The sequence below is a fragment of the Cynara cardunculus genome (assembly GCF_001531365.2).
Source record: "Cynara cardunculus var. scolymus isolate 2C chromosome LG 1, CcrdV1, whole genome shotgun sequence".
Taxonomy (NCBI): domain Eukaryota; kingdom Viridiplantae; phylum Streptophyta; class Magnoliopsida; order Asterales; family Asteraceae; genus Cynara; species Cynara cardunculus.
Window position 1 is genome coordinate 9,546,222 of NC_037528.1, and position 19,062 is coordinate 9,565,283.

Sequence of the window (19,062 nt, forward strand, 5' to 3'; positions counted from 1 at the left end):
TAACGATAATGAAAACCAACCAACTTTTGTTGATAAACCCATTTCCCCCCTTTGTACGTATTTTCTTGCATTAGAAACCATTAAATCGGGCAAAATTAATGGTAGACAAATATTCCCGTCAAGTGAAGTGGAAAATATATGACCGTGAGTTTCATTTACTTGGTATAAAAGGAATATAAAGACGAAACCCGTAAAATTTAAAAGAAATACATTAATTTATTGGCATATTTCACTCTTTTATGTGCGTTTTCTTGGCTTTTCTAGAAAATTAAAAGAAAATAAGATAAACAAATCAAATCGAATTATTTTCGTTAATCTATACTACATTATAAAACATTTGGTAAAAACTCTTAAAAACCATTTTTTATGCATAAAATACTGTTTATTAATGCATGTTACTTAAAACTCAAGATTACAAGTAGATTATGCATAAATACACTTATTAAAGCTTCATATCTGAATTCGTGTAATTAACTGCAGATAAACATAATCAAATACATGATAAACATCTCATTTTAAATATAAAAAATATAAAAATATAATTAGGATAATCATTGAATTCTAACAGAATACTTAATTATTATCTTTATAAAATGTTATATTATTAANTCTATATCTGAATTCGTGTAACTAACTGCAGATAAACATAATCAAATACAGAATAAACATCTCATTTTAAATATAGAAAATCTAAAATATAATTAGGATAATCATTGAATTCTAACAGAATACTTAATTATTATCTTTATAAAATGTTATATTATTAAACCAAAAATAAATTATTTCGTTATTAAACTTAAATTAAATATGATAAAAAAATAAATTAAAAAAATTACATAAAAATGAGAACTTTTAAATAGTTGATTCGATATTAACATTGATATATATTTTTTAAAATTTTTATGATATCTTCAAATTTATATTTTATTCAAAAATAAAATCATTATTGCTTTATTAAAAATACATAAAATCGTATTATAACATCGACAGAGACAAAGAATAAAATATAACATTAAAATCGAGATGTATCCCGCTGTATTACGCGAGTACCCTTCTAGTTATTTTAAAAGGGTAAATTTTTTATTTCTCTTAAAAATACAATATTTGACTTAAMAAGCCAATAAATGAAATAATTAATAATTAAATAACTAAACATTAATTAGACTACACTAAGGAAATTATTGACTAAAATCAATTTCATAAATATCATGTAATAATTACTTATTTTAGCAAATAGTTAAATCTATATTTATACCTTATTAAAAAAACATCAATATACTCTTTTATAAAATAACATAAATAAAGGTTTTTTTTTTGATATAGAGAGGAAGACCCTTCAATCAAGAGAAAACATATTCATTAATTTTTTTGACAGAAAACAAACCAACATCAATACATGGGTGGAGGCAAGACATGCTTAGTTTGAACAACATTAGGGGAAAACTTTAAGGTCAGGCTCATAAGCCTCGATCAGACAGATATAGTCTTAACCACCGTGTTATGTGATCTTCTTTTATTTGTGAAGATACAATTATTTATTTCCTGCTACAAGTGATAGGATGTACCAGTGAGCACTAATTTGCAAATAATAGACCAAATAGTCTTGCCTTTGTTGGATTGTTGGAGATGTTTGATGATGTCAACCCAATTGTCTAGGATATTAGGCAGGTTATTTTCGACTTAAGATCGTCTAAACATGATTCGAGAAAGAGCACTCAAACAAAATATGATTATGGAATGAGGCATATTATTACAGAAAACACAGGACATAGTAGGATAGGCTTCCCAAAAGCGGAGTTTATCATGCATCTTCAGACGCTGTTTCATGGCACTCCAAACTCCAAAGAATGAACGCATGTATTGGATGCTTTGTGAGAACCAGACCATATGGTGTTAGTTAACATCACATCAGGCTCATTGGGACGAAAGTTAAGCCAAACATCATGAATCGAGAAATCAATGAGAATGCCATCCTTTTTTTCTCCAATGAAGCTTGTCAAGGATGAAGGGAGAGAGAAAAGGGGGAATGGTCACAAATGATGGGATTAGAGTTATCCTGCATTTGAGGGTAGACCCAGCTGCCATTGTAGATGATGTCCTTAACCCTAGCAAAGGGTTAAGGATATTGCACGAGGTGAGGAACCTGGATAGGGTGCCAATTATCTTACCAGATAGAGATGGAATTGCCATTGCCAATATGAGATACAATGAAGTCTCTAATCTTATCTTGCATAAGCAGGATCTTCCTCCATTCTAAACCAACCCACTACGAATTGGGGCATCCAAGAAGCTTCAATCTTTAAGTCTGTAGGAGTGAATTCATTTAGCCCAGAGCGAATCCTTGTTGGTAAGGATAATTTCACATCGTTTAGATTAATTTAATAACCTACATAAATGGTTGAGATTAGTTGGTACTATATGCAACTTTTACATGATTTATACTTTAAAAACTTAGGGAGGGTCGTTTACCAAAACATTTATAGTATAGGTAAACGTTTACTGGGAAAGGAAATTATCCTCATTTACCTTATCATCTAACATTTTTGGCCATCAAAATAGAATGTTGGTAAACATCTTAACCCGATAAATGTTTACCGGATAAGAGTCAATCCCCTCACTTATTGTGTAAGATTCTCGTTCCTTATTAATACCTCTTATCGGATAAAATTCTTGGTCCTTGTTCTGCTCAATCGGTAAGGTGAGTGATATCACTAAACGCTTACCCAGTAAGCATTTCGTAAACGGCCCCTAAATTTTGGATCGATTTTCACCTCATTATTGACATTGATTTGATAATCTGTACAAAGTACAAACGGTTGACGTCAATTTATATTATATAACATTTACATAAATTGTGTTTGAAATATAAATAAAAGTATTTTAATAAGAAACCTAAGATGACATTGTAACCGCTATATATATATAGAGGCGTACGTCTTTCTCTTCTTTAACATATAAGACACCCAAAAACACACACATAAACTACAACCGTCTGCCTTTTGGCGCCAAACGCCATTAAGGCTGAAAGCTCGCCATCCATGGTGTTCCATGCCATCGAAGTTGATGGAGAATCTTCCGGTGAAAACAGGGACGATATGACTGTTGTCGACTTGAAGGAAAGAAGCTCCGACCACCTGCACATTCCGCCTTTTAATTTTGCGGTGGTTGATGACGGAATCTTCAGGTCCGGATTTCCAGATACGACTAATTTATCCTTCTTAAAAACCCTCGGACTTCGATCAATCATGTAAGTTTTTAGTTAATTTCACGAGTATGTTAATTTGCTTGTGATCGATGAAATCGTTTCTGGATTTGTGATATTTGTGGTGATTTTGTGTGTAAGAAGATATCTGTGTCCTGAACCTTATCCCGAAGCGAATTTGGAGTTTCTCAATGCTAATGCGATTCAACTCCATCAGTTCGGAATCGAGAAATCGAAGGTCGGTGCTGATCTTATGTGTGTAAATAATTCCTCTATGATATCATGAATTAATTTGATTTATCGATTATGCAGCCAAAGTTCTTCTTGAAGAATCCATGATTCTGATGAAGTAACTCAAATTGAAATTAATGGATACTTATATGTCTGCATGCTTGATTAATTTTAAGATTCGGCTTCTGAATTTAATTTTTTCCAATTCCAAACTTCAGTTGATTTGGGAAAGTTGGGCTATCTCTTGGTGTTCATCTTAAAAAATTATAGCAAGAACATGAATCTCTTGCCGTTTACATGCCTCATATTCCCCACATAACTACATTACAATTTACAACCATATACTCATTAAGAAATTATAACTTGGTTTCACTTATCATATGTATTAAAGTAGTATTTGTCTCAGATCGAACATGTTGTCAAAATTGGTACATATATATGTGTGTATAGACTATAGAGTGAGACTCCTTTTACAAACTCAAGAATTCATGAACAGTGTTAGTCGGTTACGATAATAAGAGGTGTTGGCTGTGCTAATTTCATTAGCGTAAAACACAATACCACCGACTCCTATACTCATTGTTGCATTATCTAGTACTTTTGTACATGTTCTGATAAATGAGCTCGGATTATAGACCAGTTTTCAAGTGTTGTTTCATATATGAAACACTACGAATGGAATGTAGTTTTTATATATTATTGTTTCATATGTGAAACATTCTAAGCTGTTTTTTCTACACACAAAATAGTCATTGAACGTTTCACGTTGCATTTTCACATGTGTTGTTTCCACATGTGAAACAAGTCAAGAACATATGAAAATTGGTTTGTAATAAGAATTCATTTATGAGATGACGTACATTATACTATATAATGCAACAATGCGTATAGTAGTCGGTGGCATTTTGTTTTATGCTATTGAAATCAGCACAACCATCACCTTTTGCTATCGTAACCGACTAACACCGTGATCATGAATATAATGATCTTTCCTGAAATGCCTAAACAAAAATTAATAAAATTATATAAAATATACTATGACAAAATTACAACATAACAAGGAAGCATCATCAACAACAAATTAGCTGAATAGTTTGACTGACTAAACATCCAACATTTATTTGGTTACAGTCGGGATGATATTAGTTTTCCTTTAGGTATATAACACACACACACATATATATATGTATGTATATATGTTGGATTGCTGTATCTATATGCTTGAATTGTATGAGATTCTTAACAATTTACGGATAACACAAGGCACTTTACCTTTTGTTGATTCTTTTTAATTAGTATGATCATCTTTATATGTATGTAATTGATATAGGACCAGAATCCTTCTATGGAGATCCAAGAGGAAAAAATCCGTGGGGCTTTAAATGTTCTCATTGGTATGAAAATTTAATTGGGTACCGGGGGTAATCAAATGAGAACCTCAAAAATGTTAAACTGTGAGAATTAGTGAATCATGTATTGTCTTATCTTGTAAAACAAAAAAATGCATGTAAAATGTTTCATATAATTATGAAACAAATACATGTGAAACAATATCTTAAATTCTAGATTTGATGAAAAAGAAATCACGGGAAGCAATATTGAGATTAGTTCTCATGAGTTTGTAACATTTTTGTGGTTCTCACGCGATTCTTATATATGATCCTCACTATAACAAAATTGGGATTATAGGACGTCAAAATTGTCTAAGTGTCTTAATAGATTGTTTTATATGATCAAACAATAAAGTGTCCTGTATAAAAGTGTTGTGATAAGTTTATAAGAAGTTTTTGGGTGTCTTAACAAGTTTTTGTAGGAAATTAGCACGTATATATTTTAAATGACACTATTTGAAAAAATATCTTATAAAAAGATATGTTTTTAGAACAGTTCTTAAAAGTGGTCTATAGAATAGCTAATATGACGTTTTATTTTAAAACTATCATAAAAAACTTGTTAAGAAGCCTAAAAGCATGTTATAAACTTATCACAACACTTTTAAATGGTACATTTTATTGTTTAATTCTATAAACTTATATCCTATATAGGTATCTATTAAGACACTTAGGAGCCGTTTACCAAACCCTTACCTGGGTAAGTGCTTATCGGCAAAATTCAATACTAGCACTTACTAACTGGGTAAGATTTTAGTCCATCAAAACGGTATCGTATGCAACAATTTATTCGGTAAGCACTAACCGTGTCAAGAGTGTCAGCGTCACATGGTAAGATTCTTTATCCTTGTCATATTTATCTAGTAAGATAATGTGACTTGATAAGCGCTTACCTGGATAAATATTTGGTAAACGGCCCCTCAGACATTGTTGACGTCCTATAATTCCGATTTTATTAAAGTGATCTTTCTCCAAATATAGTTTAACAAGAATTTAGTTGAAATCCTCTTTATATTTGTTATTGATCAGATGCAAAAAACCATCCGGTGCTCATCCATTGTAAGCGTGGAAAGGTTTATTCTTCTTAGCTCATATTCAAATTAATTACAGTGGTAAATTATAATTAATTAATTGTTGTTTGATAATTAATTAATTTCAGCATCGAACTGGGTGTCTTGTTGGATGCCTGAGGAAGTTGCAAAATTGGTGTTTGGATGCAATTTATGAAGAATATAAGCAGTTTGCTGGTAACAAATCAAGGCTTTCTGATCAAATCTTTCTCCAGATGTTCGACATTTCCAAGCCACCATCGTTCCTAGACCGAAAATCTTGATCCGGTTATATATATATATATATATATATGTGGGATAGGTAAATACAGATCAAGTGAGATCAACCTGTTTTTGTGAGACTCGTAATACCACATAAATAACACTGAACCTTCACAGCAAAAAACTGTGAATGTACTATGTTTTTTGTACCTTCATAATGTTTTGCTATGAAGTTTTAATGTTATTTTGAGTTTTTACAAGTCTTACAAAAACAGGTTGGTTTCACTTGAACCCTACCCTATGGGATAGGTAAACATGTATAGAAATAGTTATGTAAAGAGTAGTATTATATGGTGTGGTTTCTGGAATGGGGTTTCTTATACCCTTCCTCAACTTCACTCACTTTTCAACGTTTTCGTGCTTCTCGGCCACACTGTTTCTTACTGTGGCTGATGTTTTGTATATATTACGTTTCTATGCGTATTATTAGTTTGCTTTCAATTATTAAGCAAGGTTAGACGTGACGTAAGTCAAGCTTCAAGCTTTAGGAGTCATAATGTTTTTCAAGCATGGTTTAAAATGGTAAGTCTGTAAATCTAGTATACGAGTATACAGAGAGGTTCAAACGAGAACAATATCAAAGTTGAGAACATGAAAACTTATATTAACCATCAGATGTTTATGATGTAATGGATGTGATTAACCTGCCTTTTTTTATATTTTGAAGGAAATGGTTGTATTTTGGGAAATCATAATCTAATTCTGGTATATCCCAGCGAGATGTAGGGTCTATTCAGTATATATATATATATATATATATATATGATAAATCATAATCTAATTCTGGTATATCCCAGCGAGATGTAGGGTCTATTCAGTATATATATATATATATATATATGATATATTTATGCTTCATCTATACCCTTAAATACTCTTTTCGAGAAGACCCCCGACTTGCAATTTAAAAAAAAAACACACATATAAAGTCCCGAAAGAAGAAATTTTTGATGGCTTAGAAGATTTTGACAAAATTGAAAAGAGCCGGAGACCGTGGAACACATAACTCGCAGTTGTGTATCCTCATGAAGCTATTTGACTGGACATAGGTATTTCTAGAATCCGTGATCAGTCATTGAAAAGGTCTTGATGATGTGCACACTTAGGTCGTGTTTGAGATTGCTTATAAAAACAATTTATTGACTTATTCCGGTATGGTACCGTTAATAAGTATTTTTGAGTGTTTGGATAAACAACTTATACCGGTACCAAACCGGTAATAAGAAGTTTTTGAAAAAGTTAAACCCTTTTGACTTATAATAAGTTGATAAGTGTTTTCCTAGAAAAACATAAGTTGTTTCAAATAAACAATCCCAAACACCCCTTTAAACAAAAGAGCTTCATTATCTTGGTCCAAATTCCATTGTTCTCGGATCCCATCACTTTTCCTCCAAATTTTCAAGTTTTTTCGTTTTTTACTTTATTTTGTTTTTAATATAAGAATCACGTGAAATATGGAGTTCCGTACACATAATTTTTGGGTTAGAGAATTTCACCATGTAGGGTATCAGTTTGATTTTTGAGGATATTTTTTGAAACGTGTATTAACCAATTAATTGTACCGGTACAAACTACACATTAATACTATAATTCAGTAAAACTTGCTATCATCGGCCAAAAAGTATACACGATGATCCCATCATGCATCAAATACTAATGACTAGCCTCTAGTCCTATTCTCCTTGTTTTTTTGTTAACTCCGATATCCGGGTCAACTTGTGCGCACCTCGACTAATCCCAGGGGCTTTAAAGAACAACCAGAAAAATCCTTAATGGCCTTGTAGGATTCGAACCGTTAACGTATAAAAAACAAAAGCTTATTACCAGTTGAGTTAACCCTACAAGGTTTTGTTTTCTTACCCATATACAAAAACCTTCTATTTTCCCAATATATACTTGTAAATTGTATTATATACTTGTGGACAAGTTACATTCACTTATAAACACTTAATTTTTTTTTTCTTTCAAAGTTATTTATAAAATGACCAAAATACCCTTTACGTAATAATGGATGGTTTTAACAGATGTTAAGGCCAAGGACAAATTTAAACAATAAAAGCAATTGATGCAATTTCTAAACCTTTAGTGACAATTGGTAGAACACTTATTTATTTTCTCTAAATCGTAATGACAATTGGCGAGAGTTTAGGAAACATGAAGGGCAATTGGGTAATTTACTCATGGAAATATACACCCATTATTGTTCATGTTATATTTAAGCTACGTGTGGCAAATTAATTGATAAACTATCTAGTGATTGATAAACTAGCTGATGGATGAATTATGTTTGATGAAACTAGCTTATAAAAATGTAAAATAACAAAAAAAACATCTTAAGAAATTAATTAATTATAATAATTCAAAATATAATTGAAACAAATCTCTGATAATATAATATATTAACTAATATAAACAAGATGATAAAAAAATTAAAAAAAATTAATAATATTGATTAAAAGAATTTCAAATTGATTATTATATATATTATAATATTTGATTTGTTAAAACAAATTTTAGAAAAAAACCTATTATTTATGATTTTAAATAATTATTACATCTCATATAAATATAAATATAAATAAAAATTTACTTTACACATCCTAATTAATTAATATTTTTATCAAAAAATATATTTAATAATCAAATTAAATATTTTATTCAGATTATTTAACATATTTTTATTATCTATGAAACAAATAAATATAATTTTAAAGTTTATGTTGCATAAACAATAATAAAACTGTTATATTTGCGTTCTGATAACCAAAATACATTTAATAATAATTTGAGAAGAAAATACCGATACCGATATTAAATTAATAATTTAACAGTTTTCACTTCTTAATAATTTCTTTAATTTAATTTAAATCTAATAACGAATTAATTTATTTATTATTTAATAACATAATTTTTTTATAAAAAATAGTAATTAAGTACTTTGTTAGAACTCAATAATTATCCTAATTATATGTTAAATTTTTTATATTTAAAATGAGATGTATTATTCAATATTTAATTATATTTATCTCCAGTTAGTTACACAAATTTTCAAACATGAAGCTTCAATAAATCATACTTATACACAATCTATTTGTAATCTTGAATTTTAAGTAATATGCATTAATAAACAATAATTATACATAAAAAATAATTTTTAAGAGTTTTTGTTACATATTTTATAATATAGTATAAATAGTAAAAAATAATAATTAATATTAATGAACGTTATAATTAAAAAAAATGATAATAAACTATTAAAATACTATTTCAATTAATATTTTAATAAACTAACATATGTATATGCAAACACTTATTTAAAAAAATAAACTTAACTTATAATAGAATGTGTCTGGACTCTTACCCCATCGGTTAGTGCTCTGTATCTAGGGTTTCAGACCCAATATAAACTTTCGTTAACCCCCCCGATTCCCCATTTCACTTTCTTCCGAATCCAATCTCATTGTTCATCCTCTTTTTATCTCTTCAAAAGAATCGGAATTCCCTGGATTCACCAGCTACACTTGGATCAGCAACTGCATTACCGACAAATCTTATCAGGAAATTGCGATTCATCAGAGGGTAAGTTAAGTACCCCATCTTTTCATTTCTTCAGAAGGGATTTCGATTTCATGAATAGAATCTTATTAATCACGCTGCAGATTAGACAGTTCATAGTTTTATGACATCTTAGATTAAAGATTTATCGAGTTAAGGGCTAATTTAGAGATCAAATTTTAATGGGGAAATCTGGAGGTAGGAAGAAGAAGGGGGGTGGGGCTAACCAGAATCAAAATCAGAATCAAAATCAAAACCCTAGTCAAAGTCAAAGTCAAACGCAAAACCATGTGCCTACAGTTAATACCCAACCTTCATCAATGGTGTCCAATGGTGGTGGTATTGAGTTGGACTCATCCCTTTTCTTGAAGAGAGCTCATGAGCTTAAAGAAGAAGGTAACAAAAGGTTTCAAGTCAGGGACTTTGTGGGTGCTCTTGAACAGTATGAAAAGGCTCTTAAACTCACCCCTAAAACCCACCCGGATCGAGCCGTGTTCCATGGCAATCGGGCAGCTTGTTTGATGCAAATAAATCCAATAGATCATGATAAAGTTATATCTGAGTGCTCTATGGCGCTACAGGTTCAGCCTATGTATGTTCGAGCCATACTACGTAGGGCAAGGGCGTATGAGGCGGTCGGAAAGTATGATATGGCTTTGTTGGATGTGCAAAGACTATTAGGTGTTGAACCAAATCATAGGGATGCTTTGGAGATTGCTCGAAGGTTGCGGACCCCAATCAATGGGGCTCGACAAGAATCCCAACAGGATCTTCAGAGCCGCCCTTCACCTGCGGCTCTAGGGGCCTCTGCGGTCCGTGGAGCCCCTATTGGTGGTCTTGGACCTTGTTTGCCTGCTCGCCCGGTTCCTAAGAAACCTGGACCATCAGGGACCGTTGGTGCTGCTAACAGAATGCTGGATAAGACCTATCCGGTTCCATCCACGGAGAATGAGGTCAAACCCACCCAAATGCCGAAGCTTGTTTTAAAGCCTGAAGGTGGTTGTTCTAACAAATCTGATGGTAATCCAGAAAAGAGTAACAAAAAGGAACATATGGGTTCTTCAGTCCTGCCGACGTCAGATGTTCTGATTCAATGGAGACCTTTAAAGCTTGTGTATGCTAACGATATCCGGCTTGCTCAAATGCCAGTAAGCTGCACTTTTAAGGTGTTAAGAGAGGTTGTAAGCAAACGGTTTCCATCTTCAAAGTCGGTTCTGATAAAATTCAAGGATAATGATGGGGATTTGGTGACTGTAACGTGTACTAGTGAGCTCAGACTTGCGGAATCCATTGCAGACAGCCTTGTTCTTAATAAAGATGATGTCGAAAAATTTGACTCATATGGGATGTTGAGATTGCATGTTGTTGAGGTTAGTCCAGAGCATGAGCCACCATTGTTAGAAGAAGAAGAACCTGTTGAAGAAGAAGAAAGCACGAAATCTCTTGAGCCTGAAGTGTTTGAAGCGGATGATACTGTAAACGAATTGGCAGGCGAAACTGTGACTGATGATAAGAAAAGAGAAAAAGAAGACGATAAGAAAACGGAAAAAGAAGACGACAAGAAAACTGAAAAAGGTCATACATCAGAGAAAGATGATCCTGAGTTGAAGGAAGTGGAGATGGACGATTGGCTGTTTGAATTTGCTCAGCTATTCCGATCTCACGTAGGAATTGACGCTGATGCCCACATTGACCTCCATGAACTCGGGATGGAAATGTGCTCTGAAGCCCTTGAAGAAACCGTAACGAGTGAAGATGCTCAGTCTTTATTCGACAAAGCTTCCTTAAAGTTTCAAGAAGTTGCTGCTTTAGCTTTCTTTAATTGGGGGAACGTTCATATGTGTGCAGCCAGGAAACGAATCCCTATAGATGATTCGGACGCTAAAGATATAGTGGCCACACAACTTCAAGCAGCTTACGAGTGGGTGAAAGAAAAGTACGAATTAGCAAGAAAAAAGTACGAGGAAGCATTGTCGATAAAACCAGACTTTTATGAAGGACTACTAGCACTCGGTCAACAACAGTTTGAGATGGCAAAACTTCATTGGTCGTTTGTTCTTGCTAAGAAAGAAGATCTTTCCAAGTGGGATCCAACAGATACGATTAAGCTTTTCGATAGTGCTGAAGAGAAGATGAAATCTGCAACCGAAATGTGGGAAAAATTGGAGGAGCAAAGAGCTAAAGAACTTAAAGATCCTAATACAAGCAAGAAAGAAGATTTGGCAAAAAGAAGAAAGAAACAAGCGGGTGGTAATGAAGGCGATGACACAAAAACTGGCGGTGAGGTTTCTGCTGTTGAGGCTGCAGAACAAGCAGCGGTAATGAGATCCCAAATACACCTTTTTTGGGGTAATATGCTTTTCGAGCGATCTCAAGTTGAGTGTAAGTTGGGTTTGAACGGGTGGGAGAAACACTTGGAAACATCTGTTGAACAGTTTAAGCTTGCTGGAGCCTCAGAGGTTGACATATCAACGGTTCTTAAGAACCATTGTTCTAATGCAGAAGCTGCAGAAGGAGGTGACAAAAAGGTGAAAACCCCAAGTTCAGATACGACTGAAATAGCAGATGATAACGAAAAAGCCAACCGCTCTTAAAAAAGGTTTGATTTTTATCTTTATGCAACAATTTTTGTGTTAATTCATTTGAGAAAGGAGGTGTGGTTTTCTTTAAAGTAAGTTTCAGAATTTAGGATTTGTACTTGTGCTTATGCTTATGCCCAAACTCATTGTTAATTGGGGGCCATATGCCCAATAATTTTGAGCTGATGCTAATTTTCATATCATCAGGCAGCTGCATTTTGCTCTTTTTTTCGTCTATTGCGGGATATTTGCTTTCAAGAAACATTATATGACGATAATTTGCTTTCAAGAAACATTATATGACGATAATTTGCTTGGTTTGCATTGCGTTTACTATGCTTTAACTATTTTTGGATTGAAAACCCGATGATTGTCTTTGTGATGGGAAGATTTTCATTCTTATGGATTACTGTATGTTCATGTCTCTTGGTAACACAATATAGTTTATTGCTCAAAGTTTCTTCGTCTTGCGAAAATGATAATATGTACTTCCAAAAGAAGTATCAACTATTAGACCATTACTTAATGGGATAGGATATTATAAAAACTTGTTGTCTTATGTTTGGTGGGACATTAGACTAGGACATGATAGGACCTTAGAGGGACCAAAATGTATTCTTTTTCCTGTCCTGACAAATTAGGTGGAACAAAAGTTTGGAAAATGGGACAAGATTGGTAAACTACTAAGGGGCTGTTTGGTTGGTTTCCTTTAAGTCCTGTATGGATATGGCTGTCCTTGGGGATTAATTTGCCTGTATAGATTGTGAAGGTTTTTGTTCGGGAGGTTTTATTTTATAGATGGAAGGAGCGTGTTTTTTAATTGGGATGGACATGCTTGGAAAAAGCATGGCTTTTTGCATAAAGCTTCCCCTAGAATCTTACTGAATAAGCCACTTTCTATATCATTAAGCCCCTACCAAACAATCATGTATAGCTGACCGAATAAACTGTTAGTTCCATTAAGCTCATTAAGCTGCCTAAACTATTCATATGACATTAAATCCTAAAACCTTCCAAATTCTTTCACTTGCCGGTAGTATAGGTATATATCCTGATTTTGTTCTTTCACCGTCAATTGACAAGGTTGAAGGTATTCTATCTAATTATTACCTCACTCTCACCAGACTAGTCCCGTTCTACCAAACGCACCCTTAGAACCCAAGAGGCTTCGTGGAAGATTGTTACCAGCCATGTTAGTTGTTGTCTCTTTGAGCGTACGTTTTGCTTGGGGTTTGTTGGTTACACCAAGTTGTTTCCCCATGTCCCCGTGGCTTTAGCTTAACAGGCAAGGAGAAGATGGGGGTTCTTGGCTCCATGCACCACCACCTGCCCTTGGGGGATACAATTTACCTCCTCCATGATGGTTGTTGGACCAGTACAGTGGGGGCTCTCCAGAAGGTGGCATCTTCAAATTTTTGTTCTTGCAGAAGTTGCTTCCCCATGTCTCTCTTGCTTTAATCTAGCGGATAAGGAGGTGGGCATCCTTGACTCCAATACTCCATACAATACCAACCTGTCTATGGGACATGATCCCCCATAATGGCCGTGGGATCAGTAGATTGATGGCGCTATGGAGGGTGGCGTCGTACCTTTTTTGCAGAAGTTGCTTCCCCATGGACTTGTTGCTATGGATTAAATTCCTGATTATGTTGCACCGTGGCTCTTTGGCTCTTTATGGGTTAGGAGCGTTGTGTTTGTACTCATCGTTTCACGAAAAACACCATTTGGAAACTAAAGTCTAATGACTATCAAGTCACAAAGGAGCAATCTTGCATATGGTCATACAAAATAGAAAAGAGACCCGGGAATTTTGTCCTAGAGCTTGAACTAGGCTTCTTTAGTATCCGCTACTAGAATACACCCAATCTGTGCAACTAAAAAACCAAACTAGCTTCTGGAAGTGGGGTCTAGAACTCTGGATGGTGTCATGTATGCAAATCTGACTTCTGTCCAAAAATATAAATGGCGGTTTTCATGAAGACCCCGGCTTGTGCAAAATGTGCAAGTGAAAAAAACAATAAAGAACTTGAAAACAAGAAAGACAATGCTAAATTTTGAAAACCGGGTTAGAAGCAAGCAACAACATTGAAACATACAAACAAGTAAAACAATAGGTATAGAATATTGATACCATAGGTTTAGAATGTTCATATATATATATATATATATATATGTGTGTGTGTGTGTGTGTGTATATATAAATAACAGAGAATTATGTCATTAGGGTATCTCAAGATATGGTGTTCTTATTCAAACCATTTATAGATGTCTGCAAGACACCAGAAAAAGATAATACCTATGAATATACTCTCAACACGTCATTTTTTGTATAATCACTTAGATTTATTTTACTAAATCCACGCACACACAAACACCAATACTATGTGTTTTTCGACTTTAAACGGTTGCGATTGGGCCGACCTTGACCGTATCTATGGTCTTCATTGCTTCAAATCGAGGCTCCTTCGCCTGAAACTTAACTCGAGTGTAGAGGTTCATGTAGTCCTCAAACACGAACTTTGGGTAGGTACTGTTTTCTTCTTCGTCCTTGTTTACTAATTCTGGTGCAGGATAGATCATGGCATCACTGCCTGGGTTGTAAAATGACGCTATCGACATCCGGGTCCCATCTGTTTGAGCAATCACTCTGTGCATCACACTCTTGTACTTTCCATTGGTGATTACCTGAAAGTTCACGTTTTTAGTACACCCTTTATCATTTCAATTCAAAAAAGCAAAAGTACAAGATCTTGAAACAGTTCTTGTACTTTTGACTGATAATGACAATTACACCTGTAGACGGAAGTTTAAAAGGGAACCATAAATATGTTTCGGAACATGGGAACCAACTATTTTTCATGTTATTCGTAATGAATAACTTTAGATAATCTTGAATATCATTCATACTCATTATGAATAAACCATGAAATAGTTGGTTCCCAGTTCTTTAAAATATTTACGGTTTTCGTTTGAATGTGTGTGTATTGTAATGTACCTCAAGCTGATCACCCAGGTTAATGACGATGGAATGGTGCATCGGTGGAACATCAATCCAGTTTCCGTCCTTGAGGAGCTGGAGCCCGCTGACCTTATCATCCTGGAAGAGCAAGATGACGCCGCCAGCATCTGTGTGGGCCCGGAGGCCCTTGATAAGATCGGGCTTAGGGCACGGGGGATAGTTGCTAACCTTCGTCCCGAATGTGGGGCCCTTGGAACCATAGAAAGCTTTCTTCAGGTAACCCTTTTCTAACCCCAAATTCTCACAGAAAATGTCTAAAATGTCCTCAGCTAGTTTCTCTATTTCTTTAGCAAACTCCTTCATCACCTTCCTGTTATCATCCAAACAACCATAAATATTGATATGTTGCCTTTCACTGTAACAAAATCGGGTTTATAGCACGCCAAAAATGTCTAAATGTCCTACTAAACTGCTTTATATGACTTCATTTTACGGACCAAATAATAAGTTTATAGTAAGTTTTTTAGAACATTTTAAAATAAAGTGTCCTTTACATGACACTTTTTGATAAATGATGTATGTTTTATGAACACATCTTTTTATAAGATGCTTGTTTTTATTGACTCATTTTTCAAATATCGACATAAAATAATTTTGATGGTTTATTTTAAAAGTTCCTTAAAACGTCTTATAAACTTATCGTAACATTTTTACATAGGATGTATGATTGTTTGGTCCTATTAGAACAGTCTATTAGGATATTTAGACATTTTTGGCTACCTATAAACTCGGTTTTTTGGTATACTGAGGATTTGGAGGTAGGATGCATGCATACCTGTATTCGTCTTGAAGATCAGGGATATCGGAGATGTTGGATTCGGGGAGATGTCGGAGATGGAACGTGCTTTCCCAATCTAAATCGTCGATTTCGTTCTGAACGGCTTCTAACCCTTTGCTTGCCACCATTTCTTTGAACCTTTCCTCCATGCACTTCTTGTAATGCCCTTTAGTCATCTTCTCCACAGTGTCCAAAAGCTCAGTTGATATCCCATGGTTCACAATCTTCATACATTCAACTTATTATTATTAGTATCTGAGCAAAAGGTTGATTATCAATAATTCCAACCGGTCCATATAGAACCGGTTCCTAGGAACCATGTGTGAGGAGGCATTTCAGAGCTGACTTAGCATTAAGTCAGTTGAGCGCTGACAAAGGGGTTTAAGCCCGTCTCTCAAATAGAACCCGTCAACCTAGGAACCACGTGTGAGAAGGCATTTCAGAACTGACTTAGCAGCGGAGGCCAACAGAGGGGTTTAAGCCCATTTGCCACATGAAACCCCGCTCCCAAGGACCCACTTGCAAGGATGCATTTTAGAGCTGACTCAATGACTGAAGCTAGCAAAGGGATTCGAGCCCGTTTCGTCTAGGATTCAAACTTGAATCTGTAGTGTATTTTTAAGTAAAGTTGCTCTGTCCCTTTGCTAACTGAGGGCAGTTATCTATTACAATTAATGCAAATAATAAAATAAATAATCGTCAAGGCATTTTAGAGCTGACTCAACAACTGGAATTAACAAAGGGATTTACGCCCGTCTCCCAAACAGAACCCGCCCTCTAGGATCCACATGTAAGGAGATATTTCAGAGTCGACTCAGTGACTGAAGCTAGCAGAGGGGTTCAAGCCTGTCTCCTGTAGGATTCAAACTTGAACATGTTGTGTATTTAAGCAAAGTCACTCCGCCCTTTTGCCAACTGAGAGCATTATTTATTACAAGTTACAAGCATTAAATCGTAAAGTACAAGTCATAATTGCATACCTCAAAGAACCCCCAGTTTTCACAAGCATCATTGATAAGCTTCATTGTTGCAGATCTTTCTTCTCCATTGAGCTTCTCCATGTTCACAACTGGGAATGTCTCCATTGATCTCTGGGTTGTGTTTTTCTCTTCTTTTTCTGAAAGTTGTTTGTGTGTGTATGGAAAACGTGAAATCAGTGTGTGTGGAATGGAGATGAGGGTGGGTGTCAATTTATAGAGGAATTGAAGAAGGTGGGGATGGATGAAAATAAATGCTCTCTTTTTTCTTCTTTTGTAATTCATTAAAAACAATTTCTTTATTTTTAGAATTTGCATTAATTGTTTTTATTTTATGTTTTGGCAAAATTTTATTTGAAGTATAAACGATTAACGTGGTTTTTTTCCTTCAAAATTAAAAAGTAAAAAATTAAAAATCAGAAATTAAAATCTTCAAAAATTTTTTTTGAAGTAAATAATATTTATATACGATAAATAAATTCGCACATTTTTCTTACATTTGGTGAAGTTTGAATTCCTGTTATTTTTGAAGGTCAAAGACTATGATATCGTTAGACCAAAGACTCTATATATTATTTACTAGATTTTAGATTCAAAAAGTAATATAATTTTATTTATAAAATAAATAAATTAATATTTAATTTTGTTAACAAGGAAAGTTGGAACAGGACTCATGCAAGATGTAAACATTCCTGGTGGGACCCTTTTAAAAGTTATGGTTACCCTATGACCATGGGTCTTCATCACTTGCTATAAATTGGATTTTTTTATAATAAATATATTATAAAAATATTTAAATAGACTTAATATTCTAGTAAAGAATTTAAATATTAATTGGTGGGAAAAATACTAAAACAATTTCTCTATTTTTTAAGTCGTTTATCGAACATTTACTGAATAAGTGTTTACCAATACTTGTTTTATTGAGGAACATTCTTAATGATTAAAACGGATTGTTGGTAAACGTTTTAAACTCGGTAAGGGTCTTTTTCCTCACTTACTAGTAAGATTCTCAGTTCATGTCATGCTCAATCGGTAAGATAATTAACATTTGGTGAGCATTTACTCGATAAGTGTTTAGTAAACGGCCCCTTAGTAATCATTTACTGGAGAAGTCTCTAAATATGATATTTTAAAACATGTATTTTGAGTTGTTTTTGCATATTTTTTTATACTTAAGAGACGTGCAATTTGGGGCTACGGTTTGACTGCTATTATTTTTTGAAAAAGAAAAAACGAGAAAAGATGGGTATTTCTTCAAAGTGCATAAGGAAGTTGTACGTTGTTTTGGCGTGTTGATTTAGGTCGTTAAAAGGACCATCCAATGATAGGTATTTCTTCAGTTGAATCGGTCAATGTATAATAATATCTATTCATACTGCATAATATACACTTGTCTGATGTTTTCTTTAGAGTTTTCAGATCCAAAAAACAAATACAAGTATTACTGTATAACGTGCTTGACGTACAACCAGATACCGTGACAATAAACGAATGACAAAAATGTCATTATTTATTTCCATTTATGTAATTATATTCTTTTATAAGTTGTGAAATACATATTTTTGTGTAATTTTAATCCAATTAATAAATAACAAGTATTTAAGACTAGATAATGATGAAATGAAAATGTGGATATTTCAATCATTATTTTTAGATATTTTAAATTAGATTATATTAATATATGCAATAAATTAAATATTATACTTTTTGAAAATAGAAATAAGAGAAAATGTATTTATATAAAATAAAACCTAAATGATATCTATGACATACATTAAAAATAATATTCCCTACATTATGTTGTGTTGGAGTGGGACCTATTGCAGTGGATAATTTCACTTGGGTAGCCTCAGAGAATGTTTTTCAATTAATTGTAATAAACAGTAACATATATATATATATATATAGACTTGGGAAGTTGGATCACGTGAGACAAGACTGTTTTCGTGAGATCCATAAGACCAGCTTTTGACACTTGAAACTTCACAGCAAAATG

At 33.6% G+C, this 19,062-nt stretch overlaps 3 protein-coding genes across 4 annotated transcripts; 2 read left to right on the forward strand and 1 right to left on the reverse strand.

Moving 5' to 3' along the window:
- Nucleotides 1–392: 392 nt before the first annotated feature.
- On the forward strand, nt 393–6,157 carry LOC112508852 (tyrosine-protein phosphatase DSP1-like). The gene is made up of 6 exons (XM_025113697.1): nt 393–418; nt 3,125–3,247; nt 3,347–3,440; nt 4,770–4,827; nt 5,854–5,897; nt 5,984–6,157. The coding sequence occupies exons 1-6, from the start codon at nt 393–395 to the stop codon at nt 6,155–6,157; spliced, it is 519 nt and encodes a 172-aa protein (XP_024969465.1).
- Nucleotides 6,158–9,543: 3,386 nt separating this feature from the next.
- LOC112525678 (protein CLMP1-like) lies at nt 9,544–12,514 on the forward strand. Of its 2 annotated transcripts, XM_025135911.1 has the most exons (2): nt 9,544–9,734; nt 10,292–12,514. In XM_025135911.1, exon 2 carries the CDS (start codon nt 10,301–10,303, stop codon nt 12,302–12,304), a length of 2,004 nt encoding a protein of 667 aa, XP_024991679.1. In that variant the 5' UTR covers nt 9,544–9,734; nt 10,292–10,300; the 3' UTR covers nt 12,305–12,514. The 2 variants fall into 2 exon arrangements, with proteins under 2 accessions (XP_024991679.1, XP_024991671.1); XM_025135903.1 differs by having other exon boundaries at nt 9,544–12,514.
- A 2,001-nt stretch (nt 12,515–14,515) lies between these two features.
- Nucleotides 14,516–17,251, reverse strand: LOC112510752 (1-aminocyclopropane-1-carboxylate oxidase-like). The gene is made up of 4 exons (XM_025116079.1): nt 17,067–17,251; nt 16,084–16,310; nt 15,285–15,618; nt 14,516–14,974 (listed from the first exon to the last, which is right to left on the reverse strand). The coding sequence occupies exons 1-4, from the start codon at nt 17,169–17,171 to the stop codon at nt 14,687–14,689; spliced, it is 954 nt and encodes a 317-aa protein (XP_024971847.1). The 5' UTR covers nt 17,172–17,251; the 3' UTR covers nt 14,516–14,686.
- Between the last annotated feature and the right edge of the window lie 1,811 nt (nt 17,252–19,062).